The sequence below is a fragment of the Athene noctua genome, chromosome 2 (assembly GCF_965140245.1).
Source record: "Athene noctua chromosome 2, bAthNoc1.hap1.1, whole genome shotgun sequence".
NCBI classification, from domain to species: domain Eukaryota; kingdom Metazoa; phylum Chordata; class Aves; order Strigiformes; family Strigidae; genus Athene; species Athene noctua.
In genome coordinates, this window is record NC_134038.1 from 106,220,175 (window position 1) to 106,241,450 (window position 21,276).

The 21,276-nt window shown below is 39.2% G+C and overlaps 1 protein-coding gene across 7 annotated transcripts in view; it reads right to left on the minus strand.

The window, feature by feature from the left end:
• TNS3 (tensin 3) overlaps positions 1-21,276 on the minus strand; it is a 240,535-nt gene that overhangs the window by 48,829 nt on the left and 170,430 nt on the right. For all 7 annotated transcript variants that reach the window (XM_074899804.1, XM_074899806.1, XM_074899803.1 and 4 more), the window contains 3 exons: positions 1,706-1,884; positions 1,235-1,352; positions 1,062-1,148 (listed from right to left, as the gene is read on the minus strand). In XM_074899804.1, the coding sequence (XP_074755905.1) occupies positions 1,062-1,148; positions 1,235-1,352; positions 1,706-1,884 (384 nt within the window). The remainder of the gene's footprint in view (positions 1-1,061; positions 1,149-1,234; positions 1,353-1,705; positions 1,885-21,276) is intronic.

Sequence of the window (21,276 nt, forward strand, 5' to 3'; positions counted from 1 at the left end):
AGTTAAAACCACAACACTGTAACAATTCTTTCATCAAAATCCACTGTCAAATTTATTGGAAACTCCACTATCTTGATCAACTTCTCTACAGTCTAAGACGACAGTCATAATCTAAGCGATAAAACACATGTATATGTAGATATACACATGAATTATCATCTGAACATCTTCTAATGCATACAATTTAAATGAAGGTCCGATTTTTACTCAGGTTTTAAATAATTTATGTTGGGTTCCTTTTATGTCCAGCACTTTCTGATGGAGTCACATGAAATACTTTTTTTTAAAAACTGTTTGAAAATAATTTCACACAGAAGAGATGACAGCTAACAATAGCTTTGCTGCCATTTTTATCAGCAAAAAGTTAAGACCTCAAAGGAGAATCCTTTATTAATAAAATTCATAGCTAGATCACATTACATTTTTAACCATGTAATCATCTATTACCAACTACTTTTCCACGCTTGAGTATTTACAAACTGTATTGTGGCAATAAAACCTCCAGAACGTTCATCGCTTTGGTTAAGGATCTCCTTGGCTTGAGCACAGCTACTGCCAAGCCCTACTGTCAGCTTCATTTGCCTGGGAAGACCACAACATGCGTGTCATCCCTCTTTTCTCAGATGGAGACAAAACCTACTAAAAATCACAAGGAACTCAAGTCTCTTGACAGTACTATTTTCATATTATCAAATATCAGCAGAGAGACTGTGGAACACTGAAACCAGAGAACGAGAGCAGGATGGCCTCAAACACTGAATTGCATTTCCTTTTATTGCCATGATGCAACTGCCTAATGGCTCCACACTGATTTTTGACACTGAACGTGAACACAGGACTCCCTGTTGGTAATTAATGGCATTAAATCTTTCTTGGATAATTCTTCAGTTTACTTCTTTTCAGTATGATTAAAATAGCACTGCTAAATTCTGTTTCTCTGACATGCACATGTCTAAATTCACCAGTTATATGTCCTACTTATAAGGAATAACCAACTGTTGCGTTAGTTGCCTTCATACACAGTTCAGTTTCAAATTACTTAAGAAGTAGCGGTATCTTACCAGGACTGGTTCTGTACAGCTCAGATGGGCTGCTGACCTTCTGGCTGGAGGGAATCCGCTGATGGTATAGAGGAGGTGTTTTCGCTCCTTTCGAGAGAAGAAAAAGTACAATTCCTCTTCAGTAACAGCTAAAACATTAATAGTGCTATTAAAAGAGACAGATACCTTCTTACCATATGACGTCTCTGGTGACAGAGGAAAAGCTGGTGTGGATGGGACAGCTTCATTTCCATTTTTTGTTGGGGAGAAGATCCCCCCATCTAGTTCATCTTGATAACATGCAACAGCCATCTAGGAAGGGCACAAAAAAGCAAAATTACAGTGTGGCAATTGCCACTTAACTCTACAATACAGTGGGGGATTTTTCATCATTTTACTGAAGGTTTCATATAATCTCATCCACCATTCCAGAAGTGAGATCTTGGAACACTGAAAACATGCAAACACACAGAGAGAACAAGAGCAGGACATCTTTAAACACTGAATTGCCTTTTTGAGATAACTACAGTCATTTGTTGTTCTTACTGCCACTATGCAACTGCTCAATTACTTCACATTGATTCTGGACACTGCACATGAACATGGGATTCCCTATCGACCATTCGCTTCAATAAATATTTACCAAAAAATTCTTCATTGTTTACCTCCTTGGTCACCCCTACAGGAACTGGTGATCCTGGATTTACAGCCTGGTCAGTAGCAGACGACTTCATCCACCCACTCCGGTTATACGATGGCTGCCCAGGGACATCATTGTCATACTGCCCAATACTTAACTTTCTGATCCTTCCTCCTGCTGCATCATCATCTTGCGTACCTGTTGCTGAAAAGAAATAGAAAAACTGATTAATTTTTTTTAGTTAGAGCTGTTAAAACAAACTTCACTATTGTACCTTCAGTGATTCTGTTCCAGGGTGCTCATGAAATAACTGGTTTCATAACTGCCTTCCAAAACCACACAGGTGGGGAAAAAACCCCAGTAAGTTGTAGTTAGCCTTGCTACACAAGTGGGAACGTATTTGCAGTACACCTGGTTCCAGAGGAGTGAAGCGGTAGGCTCCTGCTATTTGGAAGCAGTTACCTCAGTGCCAGCGGCAGCGCCTGCCAGGAGGGGCCGCTACGGTCAGTCAAATGGGAAACCTCTCTCCATCCCTAGCACAGCAGCTCTCGGCAGCAAAACCACTGCAGTTTTCCAGGACTGCATTTTCCCCGAAAAAACAGCTTCTTTTTAGTTACCACAGACCCTCCCTGCCCCTTATAAACCCAGCTCGCTGTACACCTTTCATGACACACATGGCAATCACACTGAAGTGCAAATATTAGATATCAGATTAGGTATTAGGAGTTGTAACCTTTTGGAATCTGAGGAACAGAGCACAGGAGTAAACTGAGCCAGCAAAACAATCCAGGATATTCAAGGGCATAAAGCAGTATTTGTTTCCAAAGTTACTATTAAGACAGTGTCATTAGATACAGCTTTATGATTAGCAGGACTTTATGCTTCTTTAAGAAAGACACAGCTTACTTCCCTGCAGTTGTGCTGTTTCCACCCTTCATTGTATCTTATTTGTAAGAATAAATCAATGATAAGGATCCCACAGTGGTCCTTACTGTGTAGCCACAGGACAGTACAAAAATAACCGTATGTATAAAACCAGATATTCCTCTGAGAGTTTTTATTGTCTGTGTGCAAAAAGATCTTCAAGAATTAGTTATTTCTCTTAAATGAGCTGAGAATCTATAAAAGGATTTATTTTCATTGTTTGGTGTCATTTAAACTATTAGAATAATTTCCAGCTGTAGGTATGTTGTGGCCAGCAGGGACAGGGAAGGGATCTGATCCCTGGACTCGGCACTGGTGAGGCCGCCCCTCGATTCCTGTGTTCAGTTTTGGGCCCCTCATTACAAAAAGGACATTGAATGACTCGAGTCTGTCCAGAGAAGGGCAATGGAGCTGGTGCAGGGTCTGGAGCACAGGTCGTACGGGGAGCGGCTGAGGGAACTGGGGGTGTTTAGTCTGGAGAAGAGGAGGCTGAGGGGAGACCTCATCGCCCTCTACAGCTACCTGAAAGGAGGGTGCAGAGAGCTGGGGATGAGTCTCTTGAACCAAGTAACAAGTGATAGGACAAGAGGGAATGGCCTCAAGTTGCACCAGGGAAGGTTTAGACTGGATATTAGGAAACATTTCTTTCCAGAAGGGGTTGTTAGGCGTTGGAATGGGCTGCCCAGGGAGGTGGTGGAGTCCCCATCCCTGGAGGTGTTTAAGAGTCGGGTTGACATAGCACTGAGGGATGTGGTGTAGTTGGGAACTGTCAGTGCTAGGTTAATCGTTGGACTGGATGATCTTCAAGGTTTTTTTCAACCCTGATGATTCTGTGATTAAGCACATTTCCTACGCACCCTGATCATGGGGGTGTAACAGTAGGAGTGCAAAACGTGCCCTTCTTCTAAACCAGCAAGAGGGCTGAACCAGCCACTTTGGTAGAGAAAGAAAATATTGTACACATTCCACATACATCCATTTCCTAATCTGAAGTAGCTGGCAGAACCCAAGGTGTACAAAGTGTAAGTGCCTGTATTATATAAATTTCACATTGATTATACAGCACAATTATAAAGCATCAATGCACAAATAGGTTTCTGTAGAGGAGAACAGTACTTAACTTAATTCTGCACTGACTTACATATGTATCAACCTGAATAACTTACTAGCAAGTAGTGCATTATCTTATAAATATTAATAAATCTCTTGTAAGACTACAGAATTGGACACTTGCAAAAATTCAGCCCTGCTACCATCAAAGTCAGTGTGATAGTAACTCCCACTACAGCAAATAAATAAATAACCCTCTGTTGGTCACTTTGGAAAATTCTACCAATAGGGTTACATTTCAAGGTCCAGTTATTTTATCAAGTCAAGATAAACGTACCTAGCACATTTTGGAAAGGACAGCTGAGAATCTGTTTCTATGGTACAACTTTGAAAACTAAAATAATTTTTAAGCATCCATGTTTTAAACACTTATTTAACCCTTTTTCCCCTGACTAGAAAATTTGTGTGTGGTCTTTCAGGTGGAAAGAGTATCTTCTGAAGACCCTATGAGCAAACAAAATGCATCAAACAAGATCTTCAAAGCCAGAAAAGGACATGAAATTCTAAGTATGTTCCAAACCTCTTAAGTGATGCTAAAAAGTCATGAAGATTTCTACTGAAATTGGAGACGCTTAGGAATGTAGACAGAGTTCAGACTACTCCAGTATTCACTAACTCTTTGCATTACAGAAATTATAAATAAAAAAAATAATTCTAAAGAGCAGGAATTACTGTTTGGAGTCTCAGCCTTCAAACAGCCCATCTGAGACCAGGCACTCCCAGTCCCACTGCTCCTCCACAGGGAGGCAACGGGAGCCAGGAACAGCACATGAGAGTTTCACTCCAGTTGTAACCAAATTATTAAGGTAAGGCAATGTCTTTCTGAACGTGCTTGTCCTACTTAACAGAGCTGCATGAGACTACTTTATAAGAGAGCATGTCTACCTTTTGGTTGGGTCAAAACAGACCTTAAAGTTTAGAACAGATTTTACTTATCATGCCAATGAGAGGGCTTCATCATCAATGATATACATACACTCATATCATTAGTATACATACATTTGTGAAGCTGGTTATTTCTGCTAAGTTACTATAGCCCTCAAAGCTGCAAACAGGTATCTCAGGGAAACTAGACATTTTCCTTTTAACAGACTAGAAGTGCTTTATGTATCTAATTCCCAGCAGATGTTGGATGACAGAAGGGAGAAGTTGAGCTGATATATTGCCATAAATCTTAAAGCAAATAACTTCAATCTAAGAGATTAAAATTAAGTCAGCAAAAAAATATGTTAACTTATTAGTTTCATGCATGTACTTCAGAGCCGCCTCGCTTAATGTAACAGATATTTAGAGTTATTAATTTAAAAGGTGTCTTTTCAGTGTGAAGTGTCAGGAGCCAAGACTTCCTAGAAGTCACATAATTTGTTTTTGTTCTTGTAGTTTAGCCAAGCTTTTGGCAGAGCTTCATAAATATCCCAGGAGCACATATTTTTTTCTTTGAAGGCATTCTGTATACTCTCATTTCTCTCTTTTCTCTTGTGAACTACAAAATATTTTGTTCTCCCTGAAGAACAAATAGTAACACTTCAACAGATTGGCATCAGAACAACATCAGGCATTTATCTTGTCAGATGGCTATCACCATGCCAATGCCACAGCTAACAGAAGCATGGCCAGTGGCTAAAGGTTAATCTCTTTCTTTACCTGCTTAGCTTTCCCAGAGTACTATTGAGAGGTATTTATAACTGTTAGGAAGAAAACAACATTAAGTTAAAATTTTTGTCTGCAGTGGCATGTCAACAACAGTGCTCTATCTCGTATATTAGTAGTTGTCCCAGCTAAACTTCAGAAATCATTAAGTCTTCATATGTTATACATGTTTGTATTTACTGAATGCATGAGGCACACCATTAAAAAGGTCCACATTTACTTTCAGTTACCACAACAGCTAGTAAGATGGTGCTTCCATGTTTCCACCTGATTCACAGGGCTTGTGGGCTAGCCTCAAAACCAGCTTTAGATGAGAGTGGGGCAAACACAGGATACATAGTAGGACTCTCTAGGAAGAACTTTTCTTGTGGAGGTGGTAAAACAAGTTGGACTGATAGGCCTTCTGCCCATTATAGAAGTTATTAACGTTTGTAAACTAGAATTATCAGACTTTTCCAAAACCCAGCATAGCCCAAAGACCTTCCCTTAACTTCTACCTAGTTTGTACCACAGCAAACTGTGCAAATTACAAACTGGAAACCCCTTAAAAAAGATGATTATTAAACAAAAGTTCAGAAGAAATATAAAAGGTTCACCATCTTCTTGTTTACCAATCTATAAGGGACTCTAAATCACATTACAGCTTAGTGAATTAAGAGGTAGAATCACCTTTAAAGATCTGAGTATTACTTGAAGCCACTCAATTGTCCTTCTGTTCCTCTGCACTGTTGTTCTTGATATTTTTTTTTCTTTTTAAACAAAAGCAATGTACTACACAAAAGACTTATATAAACCCTACATATAAATTTATTCAAAGCGGTTTAAGGGGGTAAAAAAGATTATGATACATTCAATCACAACAGGATAAAACTTCTTTAGAGTCTCCAGATTCCCAAGTTATCCTGGTTACCACCATAAATAACTACAAACCATATTTAGTAGTTATTTATCCCTTGAATAATGTAAGGCTCCATAATGTACTTCAAATTATCAAAATAATAATATGCTCTCCTCCTTTATTAAGGAATCAGAATAGAAGAGAATATAATGTTTCAGTTGGAAGGGACCTAACAGTGATCATCTAGTCCAACTGCCTAACCAATTCAGGGTTGATTAAAAGGGTTTGACCATCCTCTCAATAAAGAAGTGCTTCCTAATATCAAGTCTGAACCCCCCCTGACGGATGCAGCTCTAAGCCATTCCCGCACATCCTGGCACTGGGTACCAGAGAAGAGAGCTCAGCACCTCCCCCTCCACTTCCCCTCCTCAGGAAGCTGTAGAGAGCAATAAGGTTGCCCCTTAGCCTCCCTAGACCTTTGGTAGATGATCGAGAGGGGTCCTGCCATAATATGTGCCAACTCCTTCAGTACTCCGGGATGAATCCCATCAGGCCCCATGAACTTGTGAGCATTCAGCTGATCAACAGCTGATGCCTTACAGTTTCAGTATCCACAAGTGGAAAGTCACTGTTCCCACACTCATGATCCTCCAACTTGGGGGACCAGGCAGCCTGGTCTGACACTGTTATTAAAGACAGAGGCAAAAAAAAGTACTGAATGCCTCTGCTTTTTCTTCATCCCTATTAGTCAGGTGACCATCTTAAAGTATCAGTTCAGTGAGGGACTAGGACTATTATATGGATTCCTGCAAATGAAATTAAGGACTTAATTTACAAGGATTTAGTTTACATTTACAAAACTCTATGGTTTTCTGGTTAAGAAATGCATCTAAGTGGTATTTTGGTATTTCAAAATAATCTATAAATTTCAGAATACCCATACCATTACAGTAATTTGAAATTCCAAAAGGTAAAATTAACTTTGTGTTTATCCTTACAACCTAAAAGGCATGGAGGCTAAGGAGGATATGAAGAGGAAAAGGTGGTTGCAGGAACCTTATGGGAAGTTACAAAAATCTTTTTTATGGCTGTGTATGTGAAATGAACAAACAGTTCACATTAAGGAAAAAAAAAGTAAGAAACTCCCTTATACTCCTATTTCATCACAATCATAAACCAAGCTTTTACAGTTTAGACAACTATCCTTGACTTGTAGTGTCCACTCAACTAGTCAAATGTCTTTAAAAAAGAAAAATGTATTGGGTCCCCATTTTTCCCAAATTTATATCTGTTTTAACTTCTTTAGCATCACTTACCTTGTACATTGCACAACCAGAGGTCACTCTTCACAACAGAAATACCACTGATAATATAGTCAAATTAATAATACACAAAAGATTATTAGTCAGAAATATTAAAAAAATATTAATTGTTCGAGTATTAGTTGATTTTATGTCCCATCTAATCCATCTAAACACAGCTCACCAGTACACAGATCTCACAGGTTCATAATTTCAGTTCATCCCACCTTCAGAGGGCTAAAATGTAGTTGTCATTTCAGAAGGTCAGTCTTCTAACAGAACTGAAGACACAGCTTCACAACATGAAATAATACTTATGTGAGAAAATACAACCCGAACTGTACAGCTCAGCCAACTTCTTTGTTTGTGACTATCTTAGATGTAGTTACTGAAAGATAATGATCTAAACAGTCTCCTTTTCAACAATAATTTATATGTGACTTTGCAGCTAGCTTGAAAGGTCACTGGAATGCCCGTTATTGCTACCAATCCTAAAACAAAAAGCCTTACTGTTTTGAAGTATGAGCTTCACCAAAGCCCTCTGAAGCAAATGATAAATTCAGCAAATTTTAAATCAACTCTAAAAAGGGTTATTTTTTTCTCTTTAGTGGTCTAAGATAAATAATCACATTGTATTACATTTCTCCAAATTGTTTAACATATTTTTTTTCTGGTTAACTTTCCTGGTCAACTACCAACTAGAAAAATTATGCAGCACTAAAAATAACATTCATCTGACCCTTAACATAAATTGGTTTTGGATGGATATTCACTGATGGATTGCCTATTTACATAGAAAGAAGAGACAAGTCACAGTCATGTAAATGTTGATTAACAGGAACTTCTGTGTAATCAGTGATCTATGCATATCCTGCATTCCTCAAGTGAAACAAGAAACTTATTCGAAGTCTCTCTGAGTTTTCAGAAGCCGCAATTATGATCTCTGCACTCCATACAGTGTCCTTCTCTACCAAGTCACTTCACAGTCTCAAAGCCCATTCAGTTGGTATGGAAACATAAGGAGTGATCCTCACACAACATGCTCAGAACTTCCATTTCCATATGCTGTGGATACCACCACCAGGACCTACACTCTCCCAGCCTCTCTGCAGAATGCATGCCTTCATCATGACATATACTGAGGTGGACACGCAGTAATTGTCAAAATATGAAACATAAACAAAATAATGGCAGAGTATGAAAAGTGAAGAGTCCTAGCCTTCACTGTCCCACTTGATTAGAAGTCCCTACTAAACTGCAGTGAGATTTCAGGATGAATTTTTCCTTGTTTAGTTACACTAGCCTAAGAATACTATGCTACAAAAAAAACCAAACCAAAACAAAACAACAACAACCAAAAGCTCAAAGTATTCCAAAGTCCCATGAAGATGTAAGGTTTCCACATTCTGTTTCATAATCCAGTTTATTCAATCATAACAGGTCTCTGAAGAAACCCCATCAATTTGTTCACTAAACATTTAGCTGTGGCTACATATATTGACACTGCATACACAAAATAGTCACAGATTTGAGCTATAAAATCAAAACATGGACTAGTTTTCAGATGCTGGCCTCAAAATGCCTGCAGTGGCTATACAACTAGAGTGATCCCCACATTTTATGACTGCTGGCTTAGGTTTAAAAGTTTACAAAAAATCCACATCACTTAAAAATGACTAAACATATCCTTATACAGCCAGAGAAGTTATAAGGCCTCCTACGACACATCAACTCATCTTGCAGTATGGGTGGAAGAAATTCCTATCTGTAACTATAAAGAGAATCCAGAATTTATAAACCAGGTAACATTACTGTATAGATTCGTACAGACGGCAGTAAGGTGGACTGAAAATTGGCTGAATGTCCGGGCCCTGAGGTGCTGATCAGAGGTGCCAAGTTTACTTGGAGGTCAGTAACTAGTGGTGTACCCTAGAGATTCATGCTGCGTCCAGTCCTGCTTAACATTTTAATCAGTGACCTGAATGATGGGGCAGAGCGTACCCTCAGCAAGCTGGCTGATGACACAAAGCTGGGAGGAGTGGCTGACAGGCCAGAGGAGCATGTTGGCATCCAGCATGACCTTGACAGGTTGAAAAAAATGGCACATAGGAACATTATGGAGTTCAGCAAGGAGAACTGCAAAGTCCCACATGTGGGGAGGAACAACCCACACACCAGTATATGCTGGGGGCCACCCAGCTGAAAAACAGCCTGGCAGAAAAGGACCTGGGGGTCCTGCTGGACACCAAATTGAACACATGCCAGCAATATGCACTTGCAGCAGAGGAGCCTACCAGTATTCTGGGCTGAATTAGACAAAGTATTGCCAGCAGGTCGAAGGAGATGATCTTTGCCCTCTGCTCAGCACTGTCGAAGCCACAACCTGGAGTACTGTGTCCAGTTCTGGGCTCCCCATGACAACAGAGACATGGACATAGTGGAGAGAGTCCAGTGAAGGACCACAAAGATGATGAAGGGACTGGAACATCTCTCCCTTGAGGAAAGGCTGAGAGAGCTGGGTCTCTTCAGCCTGGAGAAGAAAAGGCTCAGGGGGATTGTCATCAATGTGTATAAATACCTGAAGGGAGGGTGCAAAGAGAATGCAGCCAGGATCTTTTCAGTGGTGCCCACTGACAGGACCAGAGGCAATGAGCACAAACTGAAACACAGGAGGTTACCTCTGAAAATTAGGAAATGCTTTTTTACTGTAAGGGTGACCACATACTGGCACAAGTTGCCCAGGGACATTGTGGAGTTCCCCTCTCCTTGGAGATAGTCAAAAGCCACGGCACTGGGATGGAGTAATCCCATGAAACCATACAGGCTTGGTAAAATAGAAAGCAGCTGAATAGAAAGCAGCTATGCAGAAGACTGCCTGGTGATTATGGTGTTGCCCTTGTAGCATAAGTCCAACTGTATGCTGAACTGTAATAGCAAGACAGTAGCCATCAGGTCAAAGACAAGTCATTACACCCCTCTATTCAGTATTTGTGAGGCCACATCTGGAGCACTGTGTCCAGTTTTGGGTCCTGAAGTACAAAAAAACTAGACTGAATCCAGCAAAGGGTTACCAAACCAGTTAGGGACTGGAGTACACAACATGGGAGTAGGCTGGGGAAACTGGCTTGCTGACTCTCAATAACTGACAGTAAAATGGGCCTTCACTGCAGTCTTCAGCTGCCTACAGGAGGGATTACTGAGATGCAGACAGACTCCTCTGAGAGATGTAAAGTGGTAGGACAAGAAGCAACAGAGAAGTTGCAGCAAGGAAAATTCTGACCAGATACAAGGAGAAAGAGTTGCACAGAGTCAGGGGTCAATCCATGGCACAGGAGTCTGGAAACCCTGTGAAGTCTGCAACCGTGGAGGTTTTCAAAGCTTGACTGGATGCAACCACAGGCAATGAGATCTAACTAAACCTGCTTGAGCAGGAGGTTGGACCCAATGACGTCCTGAGATTTCTTTCAATCTGAATCACACTGTGATTCTGTAACGCACAAATCAGAATAGAATAGTTTCAGTGGGAAGGGATCTACAATGATCATCTAGTCCAATTGCCTGACAACTTCAGGGCTGACCAGAAGTAAAAGCGTGTTATTAAGGGCATTGTTCAAATGCCTCTTAAACACTGACAGGCTTGTGGCATTGACCACCTCTCTATGAAGGTCGTTTCAGGGATTGACCATCCTCTTGGTAAAGAAATGCTTTCTAATGTCAAGTCTAAACCTCTCCTGATGCAGCTCTAAGCTATTCCCATGTGTCCTGGCACTAGGTACTAGGCAGAAGAGCTCAGCACCTCCCTCTCCACTTCCCCTCCTGAGGAAGCTGTAGGGAGCAGTGAGGTCATCCCCCAGCCTCCTCTTCTCCAGACTAAACAAATCCCAGTGTACTCAGCTGTTCCTCAGAGGACATGCCTGATAGCCCCTTCCCCAGCTTTGTTGCCCTCCTCTGGATGTACTGAAGTAACTTAACATCATTTTTAAATGCTGGATCACAAAACTGCACACAATACTTGAGGTGAGGCCACACCAAAACGAAATTCAGTGGGATAATGACCTTATTTCACAATACTGCCCTCAATCAACTGCAGAGCGGTTCACACAATACCAGATGATATCAGATCATGAAAAATTAACTTCAGCCTGGAGCCATTAATTGTAAATGTTTTCACATTTAAATGTAAGACCAAACACATTTTCATTTAGAGTATCTTCTGGAAATTAGGACAGATCTGCATCAACTTCAATGCTTAATGATTGTTACATTTTATTTGTAATTTTATAATCAAATGGATGATCAATGCTTGTGTATAGATGACATTTTGTTTTTCTAGAGTCAAAACGTGCTAGCAAGCTTTGAACCTAGTACTATTAAGTGAAATTTCACATTGGTCTTAGTAAGTGAAAAATTCTATTGTGCTGAAAATCTGCAAAGCAAGAACTGCTGCCATGAGCAACTGGAAGAAACTGATTATTCAGTTTTTACAAGACACTGATCTTAAACATTCTGTGCTGAAATTATCCAACAGGTTGCAAACACAGGGAATTAATGTTATGGTATTGAAATATATATGTCAGAACTTAGAAAACTAATTTGAACCACTTCAATAATCAACACTTGAGTAACAGTTAAGACCATCTTCTCTGCAGAGAGGTTAGTGATAACTATTATTTTACACACAGTATCTCACTTCAATTTATTCTCCATCAGGATTTTTGGAATATTGAATTAATTTCAACACTATCCCTTTCACAAAAGGCAAAAGGTAAGATCTACACATTTAAGAAAATCTGACAGCATGTATGCAAGCCACATATACATGGTTTGAGAAAACCACATGTGGTTTGAAAAAACAAAAAGAATACTTACTAGGATGTATGTTTAATCAGTCAACCAAGCAATACAACTTAACAGATACTGTAATTATCACCTGTGCTTCAAAAGTTAGCTTGACATAAAAGAAGCTCTACCAGTTCAACCCACTGATTAATAAAACTCAGGGTTCTCTTGAGAAACATACAGTGAAAACTCCCACAATCTGTTTTTCCATTGCCCCTTTCACAGACCTCAGCATAGTCATGAAGGCTGAAATAAGACTCTGGGGAGAATTATGTTAGCATTGCAGAAATTCCATATGCCACTGCCTATACAGCAGTTTAAAAAGACCTGCATAACTCCAACTACCCCTTACTGTGAAATATGGGGATTCAATCCCAGCAGGAGGCTTAACAATTCATCAAGGAAAAAAAAAAACTCCGTAAGTTAACTTCTAACGGTCTTTAGGGACTGCCCCACATACTAAAAAATGTTAGAACAACACTATCCAAATAAAGTGATTTCCTTCTCTGGCATCATTTATCTTCTACAAAGTTTAAGATTTCTGCAGTAGGCATTTAATGACCAAGCTTTCAAGACAGCTTTATGCTTAAACCAGAGTAAATCTATTCTAAGAATTTAAAATCAGCTTTACAATCACTCTTATAAATTTAAAGGAAAAATAACATCTTGAAAGACAGCAAAACAAAACTCAAGCTAAACACCGTTGTGAAAAAAGGACAAGCAAACATTTACCCAGTTGAAACAATAATGGACTTCTGATGCAAGTGCTAACAGAGTATCTTATTATGCTCAAAAAAATCTCATTGTTCTTGAGAAAATAGCCCATGTTTAGCAATGATTCACAAGCAAACTATTCTTTTTTCCCCTGCCTAGAACGGGTAGGAAGACTAGGAGTCCAAACTCCTTATAACCCATATGAGTCTAAGCAAATGAAAAGCTCTAAACTGTACCCCAAATCCAATAGGCCATTAAACCAGACACAGAAGCTTCACAGTTCTGGGCACTTTGGTTTCTTAGTCCTTTACACCATGCCAAGCATGGGCAGCAAGCCTGTTGCGAAATCCAAACTGGTATCTCCAAACCCATACAAAGATGTCATAATGATGCTACACTCAGGCACACATCCCGAAAGTTACAGGATGGATAAAAACTTGTGGAATAAGTACATGACTTAAGTTAAAAATTACTGTGCTGCTAAATGTAACTAAAATTCTTTAAAATAATTTAAATTAAAAAAGAATTTAACTAAATTTAGTTTAGAATATTGAATTTAGTTGAAACTCTAGTTTTAATTTAAAACCTCAGTTTTTAACCTTAGTTTAGCTAAAAACTCCATTTAAATTTACTGTTAACCACTGTAAAATTAACTCCAAGTCAGTACCAAAATTTTTTGCATGCAGTAGAAGTTACAACAGGATTTGTAGTGTATTGGTAATACATGCAAATAAGACACATGAGGATTTGGACAAGCTTTGCTCTCCTGTTACTTTACAATTTATTTCAGATGGACTGGGTTTGCTCTCCCACAGAATATCACAGAGTGAATAGAAACATCTGGAAGAGTTCAATGCTTTTAAAAAGTATTATTTAATAAAAGTATGCAAAAAGGATTTCTTCTCCTCTCCTTTGTCTGCAGATACATGGTAGCATGATTTATCGTACCATATTTTGGACCATCTTCAAAGATTTATTTTCTATAGAGGAAAGATCTCTGAAGATGTTCCAGGCACTTGTAATCAGATGTTTAGCCACCTCATTTTTATTCATCTTGCATGTTGGGATTTTTTGGAGGGAGGGAAGATGGCTCTGCTTAATGCCTAGTTCTTTACTGAGCTCATAAACAATATAAATGCCACCCAAATGTAAGGCTGTGTGAACCCTGTATCTGTGTTGTCCCCATCACATCGGGTGACCTAAGGATGTTTTAAGACAATACTTTCAAACACATGCATGAAGAACAATTAGAATTTGCTGAGAGCAACAATATAATCTCAACCTTATGGAAAATACAGTCTCTCTCTTCCTCAGGCTGGCAACAGAAACAGGTTGCCCCCAAATGTTGAATGCATGTGTTCACGTGCTCTGCCTTCGTTTGATCACATAATTTCTCATCAACTGCTTCTAACATTTTTCTAAAGATGGAAACTAACATTTCAAGAGTGAAAATGTGGGGGGCAGGGATGAGACATGGATGACAGTAATATTAGGTTTTACTGAAAACTGGTAAAAGCCCTTCTGTTCTCTACTTTTATTACCAGATTCTTGCTTTTAGTTGTCTAGGTAGAAGCAAAACATTGATTTAGCTTTCCTCTTCTAGCATAAGTTTTGTGGTAAAAGAAAGTTGTTCAGGGAAATAAGTCTTACAAATTACCTTTAACAGTAGACTAAGGTCATGTGTTATTAGTCATGAAATAATATACATAAAGTGAAGTAAGGTAGGAACTTAAGAGTGCAGAAAAGAGCTTACATAATGCATCAGAATTTCCTCAGGCTACAAAACTTCTTGTTATTTAAAATTAAGAACTATTGCAGCACTGTGTTACTAGTATACAACACTTTCATTTACTACCAGAAACTCGTCTCTGTTTAACGCATGTAAAAGCAAAAAATTGCAAAATGCTAATATATAGTGCACTGATTCACCTCTACTATGTGACACACATAGCACTGAGGGAGAAAACAGGTCATGAGCCACTATTCTATTATACACAGGTCATAAAGACACATTCCAGCAAAAAAGAAATTCAAGAATCACTGTCTACTTCTTCCTATTCTCAAAAAGACTGAGCACTTAACCCAAGACATCATTTCAGACAGAACTCGGATCTCTGCTACGAGCCATCAGTAGTTAAGGGTGCATGTGTGTATGAAAACCTCTAGGAAGAGGCATGAAAAGCGAGGTTGCCTCTGTCATTCAGTACAGAAACATATAAGCAAGGAGAGGTAAGAATGAACCATAAAGTACATCCCAACTGACACACACACACACATACATTTCATTCTTAAACTCATTCTTCTAGCGTTGCAGAGCACTGGAAACATGCACATACCATACCTTCTTAAGACACACATTTTCTGCACGCCCATGCAGGAAACCAGATAACCCTACCAACCTCTCATAATTCAATCTTCAAGTTATGCACGAACACAACACATCAATCCTATTCATCTCCAGCACTCTTTGCTCCAGCTCACTCAGAATACCTCATTCGTCTATTCAACCTCACTCAAGAGCCATTCAGCCCCGATCTGCCAACTCCCTCCATCACAGGACAATTGTTTAAGTCACAGGGTATAGAGCTTCCCCCCTAAAACCTGACTGCGTTAAGACCAATCATTACTCATCAGTAAACAACTGCTGTTTTGATTATCCTTTATTCGTGACTATTTCCTCATCCCCATGGCAGCCAGCATTTCTTTGTGCTATCAGTTACACCTCCTCTGCTGCAGTAGATTCAACAGCTAATTAATTGCTTTGGAGAATCTCCTGCTTATCCTAATTCTGTGAGTCTACTCCAGGGTAAGGTAAACCACATCCATCAGGCCTGTACTCTGTTACCACAAACTGGCAATGAACAACAACGTATTATCATTATTTTAAGGGATTATTTAGCTTCTATTATAAGGTTTTATTTTCTTTCTAGCACACATTTACAGCCTTTTACTGCAAGTATGCTGAATACTTCAGCTTTACTGCATGCGTGTGCATGTGCGGGGGAATAGAGTCAGACCACACCGATGCTTTACCTGTGCATTGTGGAGGGAAAGCAATGTTAAAGTCTGAAGAGAAACTTTGCATGACATTATACACGAGTTCATTCCCACACATGCAGAAATAGACTTTTGACTTTAACTAAGCACGAAGAGTTATATTTTTATCTGATTTTTTTTTTAACTGTTTAACACTTGCCATTTATCCCAGTAAGTACAGAGGATATTTCCTGTTATTTATTAATCCTTGCACAGAAGCACTAATTTCAGCAGTATGGAGACAACAGTCTTTTTAAGGGCTTGGGTTCCTACACTGAAACTCTAGAGCATTTGGCAGACCTGCATACCCTAAGGCCACTTTCTTTACCTCTTCTCACATAGATATTGCATACCTATGGTCCCCAAAGACAAGTGAACTGTCAAGCATATTTGAAAAAGGAAGGGAGCTAATAAAGAGCATTTCCTTGTTTCTCAAACTTAAGGTTTGTTGCTTTTTTTCCCCACTCACAGACAAAATAGACTGGTTTTGCTGTTTCAATTTACCTGTTTTCTCATACAGTTGAGGCTTGGGAGGTGGTAGGGGCTTCTGCAAACAGTAGGTTACTTTTCCAGTATTCAGTTATCTGCCTAAAATATTGTGATGTTTGGACTACACTTCTAGATTTACTCCTTTGAAGTGCTATGCAGAATTTGAAAGAATGTATCAGAATATCTGTGTTTTATGCTCAGAACCATGACTGTCATGTGAATTCAGATGAAACATGAAATTATACTCCTGTTGCTTCCATCTGATCATACCAATTGACAATTTCTCCTTGCAGCTAGATGATGATGATGATGTACCATCGTCAGGTGATGTACCAAGGGAAAAACATTCCAGGTCTTCCTCATTCTTAACATTCATTCCGTCAAACTACTTTTTCCCCTCGTTTTGTGCAAACCATGCATAAGTGATTTTGTATACAGCAGCAGGGCAAGTCCAAGTATGTAAATAAATCCTACAGCATTTGGAAAATCAGTGTGTGCTGGTTTTTCACTCTCCTAGTCTTAAGCAGAGGTGGCAGCATGCCACACATACGTACTGTTTTACCTTTGGAACCATGGGTAGTTTTAAAATACAGCTCTTACTAGTATAAACTGAATGATACTTGCAAGTCAGAAATGGGATATTTTAGCACTTGACATAAAGGCAAACTTTAAAAATTATTCTTATTGTGCTAAAGCTATATGAAGGAGTATTTATTTCGAAAAAATCTTTTCATTAAATGCTACTCTCACATTACTTATTCCAGTATCATGTTCTAAAGCACACGAAGAAAATGACAGGTGAAACCCGACATCTCCAACCTTAGCGTTGGAGCTAATGGGCTAAAATACTGAATTTAGCTTTCTCATAGCTCTGCCTCATAATTTCCTAATGGTGTTTGGTAACAGAGTGGAATAACTGTGTCACAGTGAAGTTCCTACAGATCAGGTCCTATCACAGATAGAGGTATGCGGTTCTGTCAGGATAAACTTGTTCTGTCTGGTTTTAAGGCTGCTAAAATGGCTGTTCTGCTTGCCCCCCACCTTCAGCCATGTGCCCTCACCACTCTTTTTACATATGGCATTTAGTGATTACCTGTCCACACTGCTAGTTTAACTCTTCGATCTAACAGAGAACTAACCCATACGAAAGCCTACAAACCATGAAATTAACAAACTAATCCAACAAACCCCTCCACTGCAATTACCAGATCTGATGCAGGGATGAATGGGGTAACGTACATCCAAGGATCATGGAGGCAGTGTAAGGCCATCTCTCCTCGGAACAGTCTGCTGCATTTCAGTTGCATTAGACTCAACATGAAATTGCACTGTTAATCACAGTGAATATACTCAAAGAGTTCAAAGGGCAGGCAGAGTATTCAACACACATCTAAAATTCCTGTTTATCACTCAAGAGCAAGGCATGTGATTGTTTCGCAAGAGAAAATCCTCAAGACACTACCTACCTTAACCACAAGCAGAGGTCTTTAGGCCACTCAAAAGCATTGGTCTGCCTAAAGGCCCTGACTAATTAAATTAGAGTATCTAAATCCTTCCTAATCCTATTCTCTGCCTCTTCTGCTAGAACATGCCATCCTCCGAAGTAGCAGTTGTTGAAAATGATGGTAGTTTAGTTTACAACTCCAGAAACGTAAACTAAAAACACCTCCCCATACCCCACCAAATCAGGAGCTCGAGGAAACAAAAAGCACCCTGTCAGGTTTGCTGCCTTTGATGAAATAAACTATAACCTCTCAACAGGACCACCAAGCATGTTTCAGCTGAGAATATTGAACAGTTTTATACTAGCACCCTGTTTCAAAGAGACTACTAAGGCTAGTAGAAGATGCTAACCAACCTAAACAACACTAGCAGCATAAAGCTCTGAAAAATAGAAGGTAAAATTAAGAGAAAGCACTTAAAGAGTTAAACTTTTAAAGGAAATTTTCCTAAACATAAATAATCCTAAGCAACTATAAATATGACTAGAAAAGGGCCCATAAATCTCGATGACATAAGCCAAGACTAGAGGCCAACAGAAGCCTCCAGTCTTGCATCCTGTATTCCACACATTTTAGGGTCTCTGCAGCGCTTAAACTCTAGATACAGTTCATTCATTTATTTCGGGCCCTAGAAATTCAAGGGTTACACTTTACTTGTCACCTTCCTCCTTAAGTCTCTGATGTCAATGAAAAGCTTTGAGAACTTCTGAGAATCTGACATCAGGGCAGTTAAAGTGTGAACAGACTAAGTACTTCCTCCAAGCTAAAATTTAAGAAAAGACTTAAAGACCTAAATGCTAGTTGATTCACACCCTGACTGTCCCCTTAAGTGATTAGCCTTTTTATCAGACAAGGTAAAAATGCTGAAATAAAACATCATGCAGAAGTACTCATTATTTGGTAGAATGGAGAACTGTCCACAAAGTACTGGATGGCACTCTCCTTCTGTAAGTTCTTGATTAAATGAAAGTGTGTTGAGGACCTCATCATCTCATCAATGTCTATAAACACCTGAAGAGAGGCTGTAAAGAAGAGGGAGCCAGGCTGTTTTCCATGGTACCCCTCTGAACATCAGAAAACAAGTTTGTGGCTTTGAGGATGACTGAGCACTGGCACAGGTTGCCCAGAGAGGTGGTTGTAGTTAGGAGATAGTCAACAGCCATCTGGATGTGATCCTGGGCAACTGGTTCTAGATGGACTTGCCTGAGCAAGGAGGCTAGACCAGATGATCTTCGGAGGTTCTTTCCAACCTCAATCACTCTGTGATTTCAGCTGGAATGGGAATGTTGCTTTGGAGCAGAGATAGAGGGTATGGGGAAAAAATTCAGTGTCAGAAACAGAGTTGCTATTGATAGCAATTCGCACTTACATACCACTTTCAGCATACAAATTGTGTTCACAACCTCACTTCCAGAGACACATACTCTATGTCTAATTAAACTCAAAGAGATCTTCTAGCAGCTTGAATTGGAGGTGAATTAGGAATCAGTATGCATAAGGTTAGATTTGAAGCTATGATGTAAACATCTTGTAAGGATGTTCAATAGTTCTGAGAGACAGGTTTAAAAAAACAAATGGAAAAAAAACATTAACCCTCCTTTTCCCTTGCTCAGGCTGGTAAAGGAGAGAAATGCCTTGCCAAAGGCAAGGGCATAACAAAAAGTGAAGTAGCTTCCTGACTCCTAAACTCTTTCTTCTTTCATACTATGTCCCATTGCTCCACCGAAATTACCCAGGATTCTAAATGCTGTCTGTATACTCATATTTAATTCCAAATTCATTACTACTTTTAAAACAAATCCTCTTCCAGAACACACCCCAAGGACTCATATTCTCACCAGTCTTCATTAGGGCAGGAAGTCTACCCGCTTTGCCTGACTTTACAAATGGAAGAGAATTGACAGTGACTCCTACTTCCTTTGAGAGATGACCAGAATCCGTGAGAAAAATTCAAATATCTCTTTTCATATTTGTATCTTTAAACACAGAATAGGAAAAGGTGGCTTATTCTAAAATGACCCTTTTATCCCCTTCATTAGCTTTAATGTATATCAAAAAGAATACTCTCCTGTAAAAAAAAATTAAAATCTCATTTTCAATCAGCAAATCATTTGAAAAGATTAAAGAGAATCACAAATTAATTAATCCTGTAAGAGCCACAAAACACATCCCATGTATTAAAACCAAACAAATAGTGAAACAGCTCACGTATTCTTCCGTTACACTCCTGCACACAAAACTGTAATTTCACCTTCTCTACAGTAATCACCATCCTTGACCACACAGGGCTGTACATAAATGGAAACCACACACTAGTTCGGCACAGTCATCATAGAATGGTCTGGCATATCCAACTGGGCTTAAGCTGAAGCAGCCCATTTGTGTCCAATGAGGCCACAGACATGTGTTCTGGCATGTTGGCTGATACTGAATCAAATCCTGTAGACACAAACAAGTCTTTCATTTCACCATGACTGAAGGTAGGAGAAGGGAGAAGAGGAAGAGGCAAGGGAAGTGAGGGAAGGAAAGGAAGGGGGTATGTTCTGCCAGAAGAATTAGACCACACAGAATTTTCAAACATGACAGCAAGACCAGCAAGAGCTGCTTTGTCACAAAATTTAGCTACAGCATTGGTGAAAGGTTATCAGTGAACTTTAGCAGAGAGAGACTACCCATCCTTTTGCAAAGCTTCTAGTTTGCAAAAGTAGCATTACTTAGGCAATAGCTAGTAGCATTACTTCGGCAATAAATGTGCAACACTTGCTGACTATAATTCCACCAGCTGATTTCGGCAATCATATCAGAGCCAGAGATAACAAGTAAGCACTGTGACTTCTGAATTTTTAAACAGAAAGTTTCATAAAGAATACGTTTTAAAATACTTTACTGGCAAAAAGATTGCATTACTTATGAAAATACTGCATAGAAATTTAATGCCAGCAGCACTACACTGAATTTGAAGATAAAATTGTTGGAGCTTATTCTCCTACGCTAAGTGGAAATTATAAAAAGCATATAATCATAAATCATAAACCATTTCACTACAGATGCCTTCTAAAAATGTCTCAATGTAAGAATTAGAGGAATTCTGTTCCCTTATCACTTAAATTTACAGCAACAAGAAATCCCAACTGATGATCTATAACAGCTAAGAATTTGCTGAACAGTACTTTTTTTAGGCAAAAAACAAGTA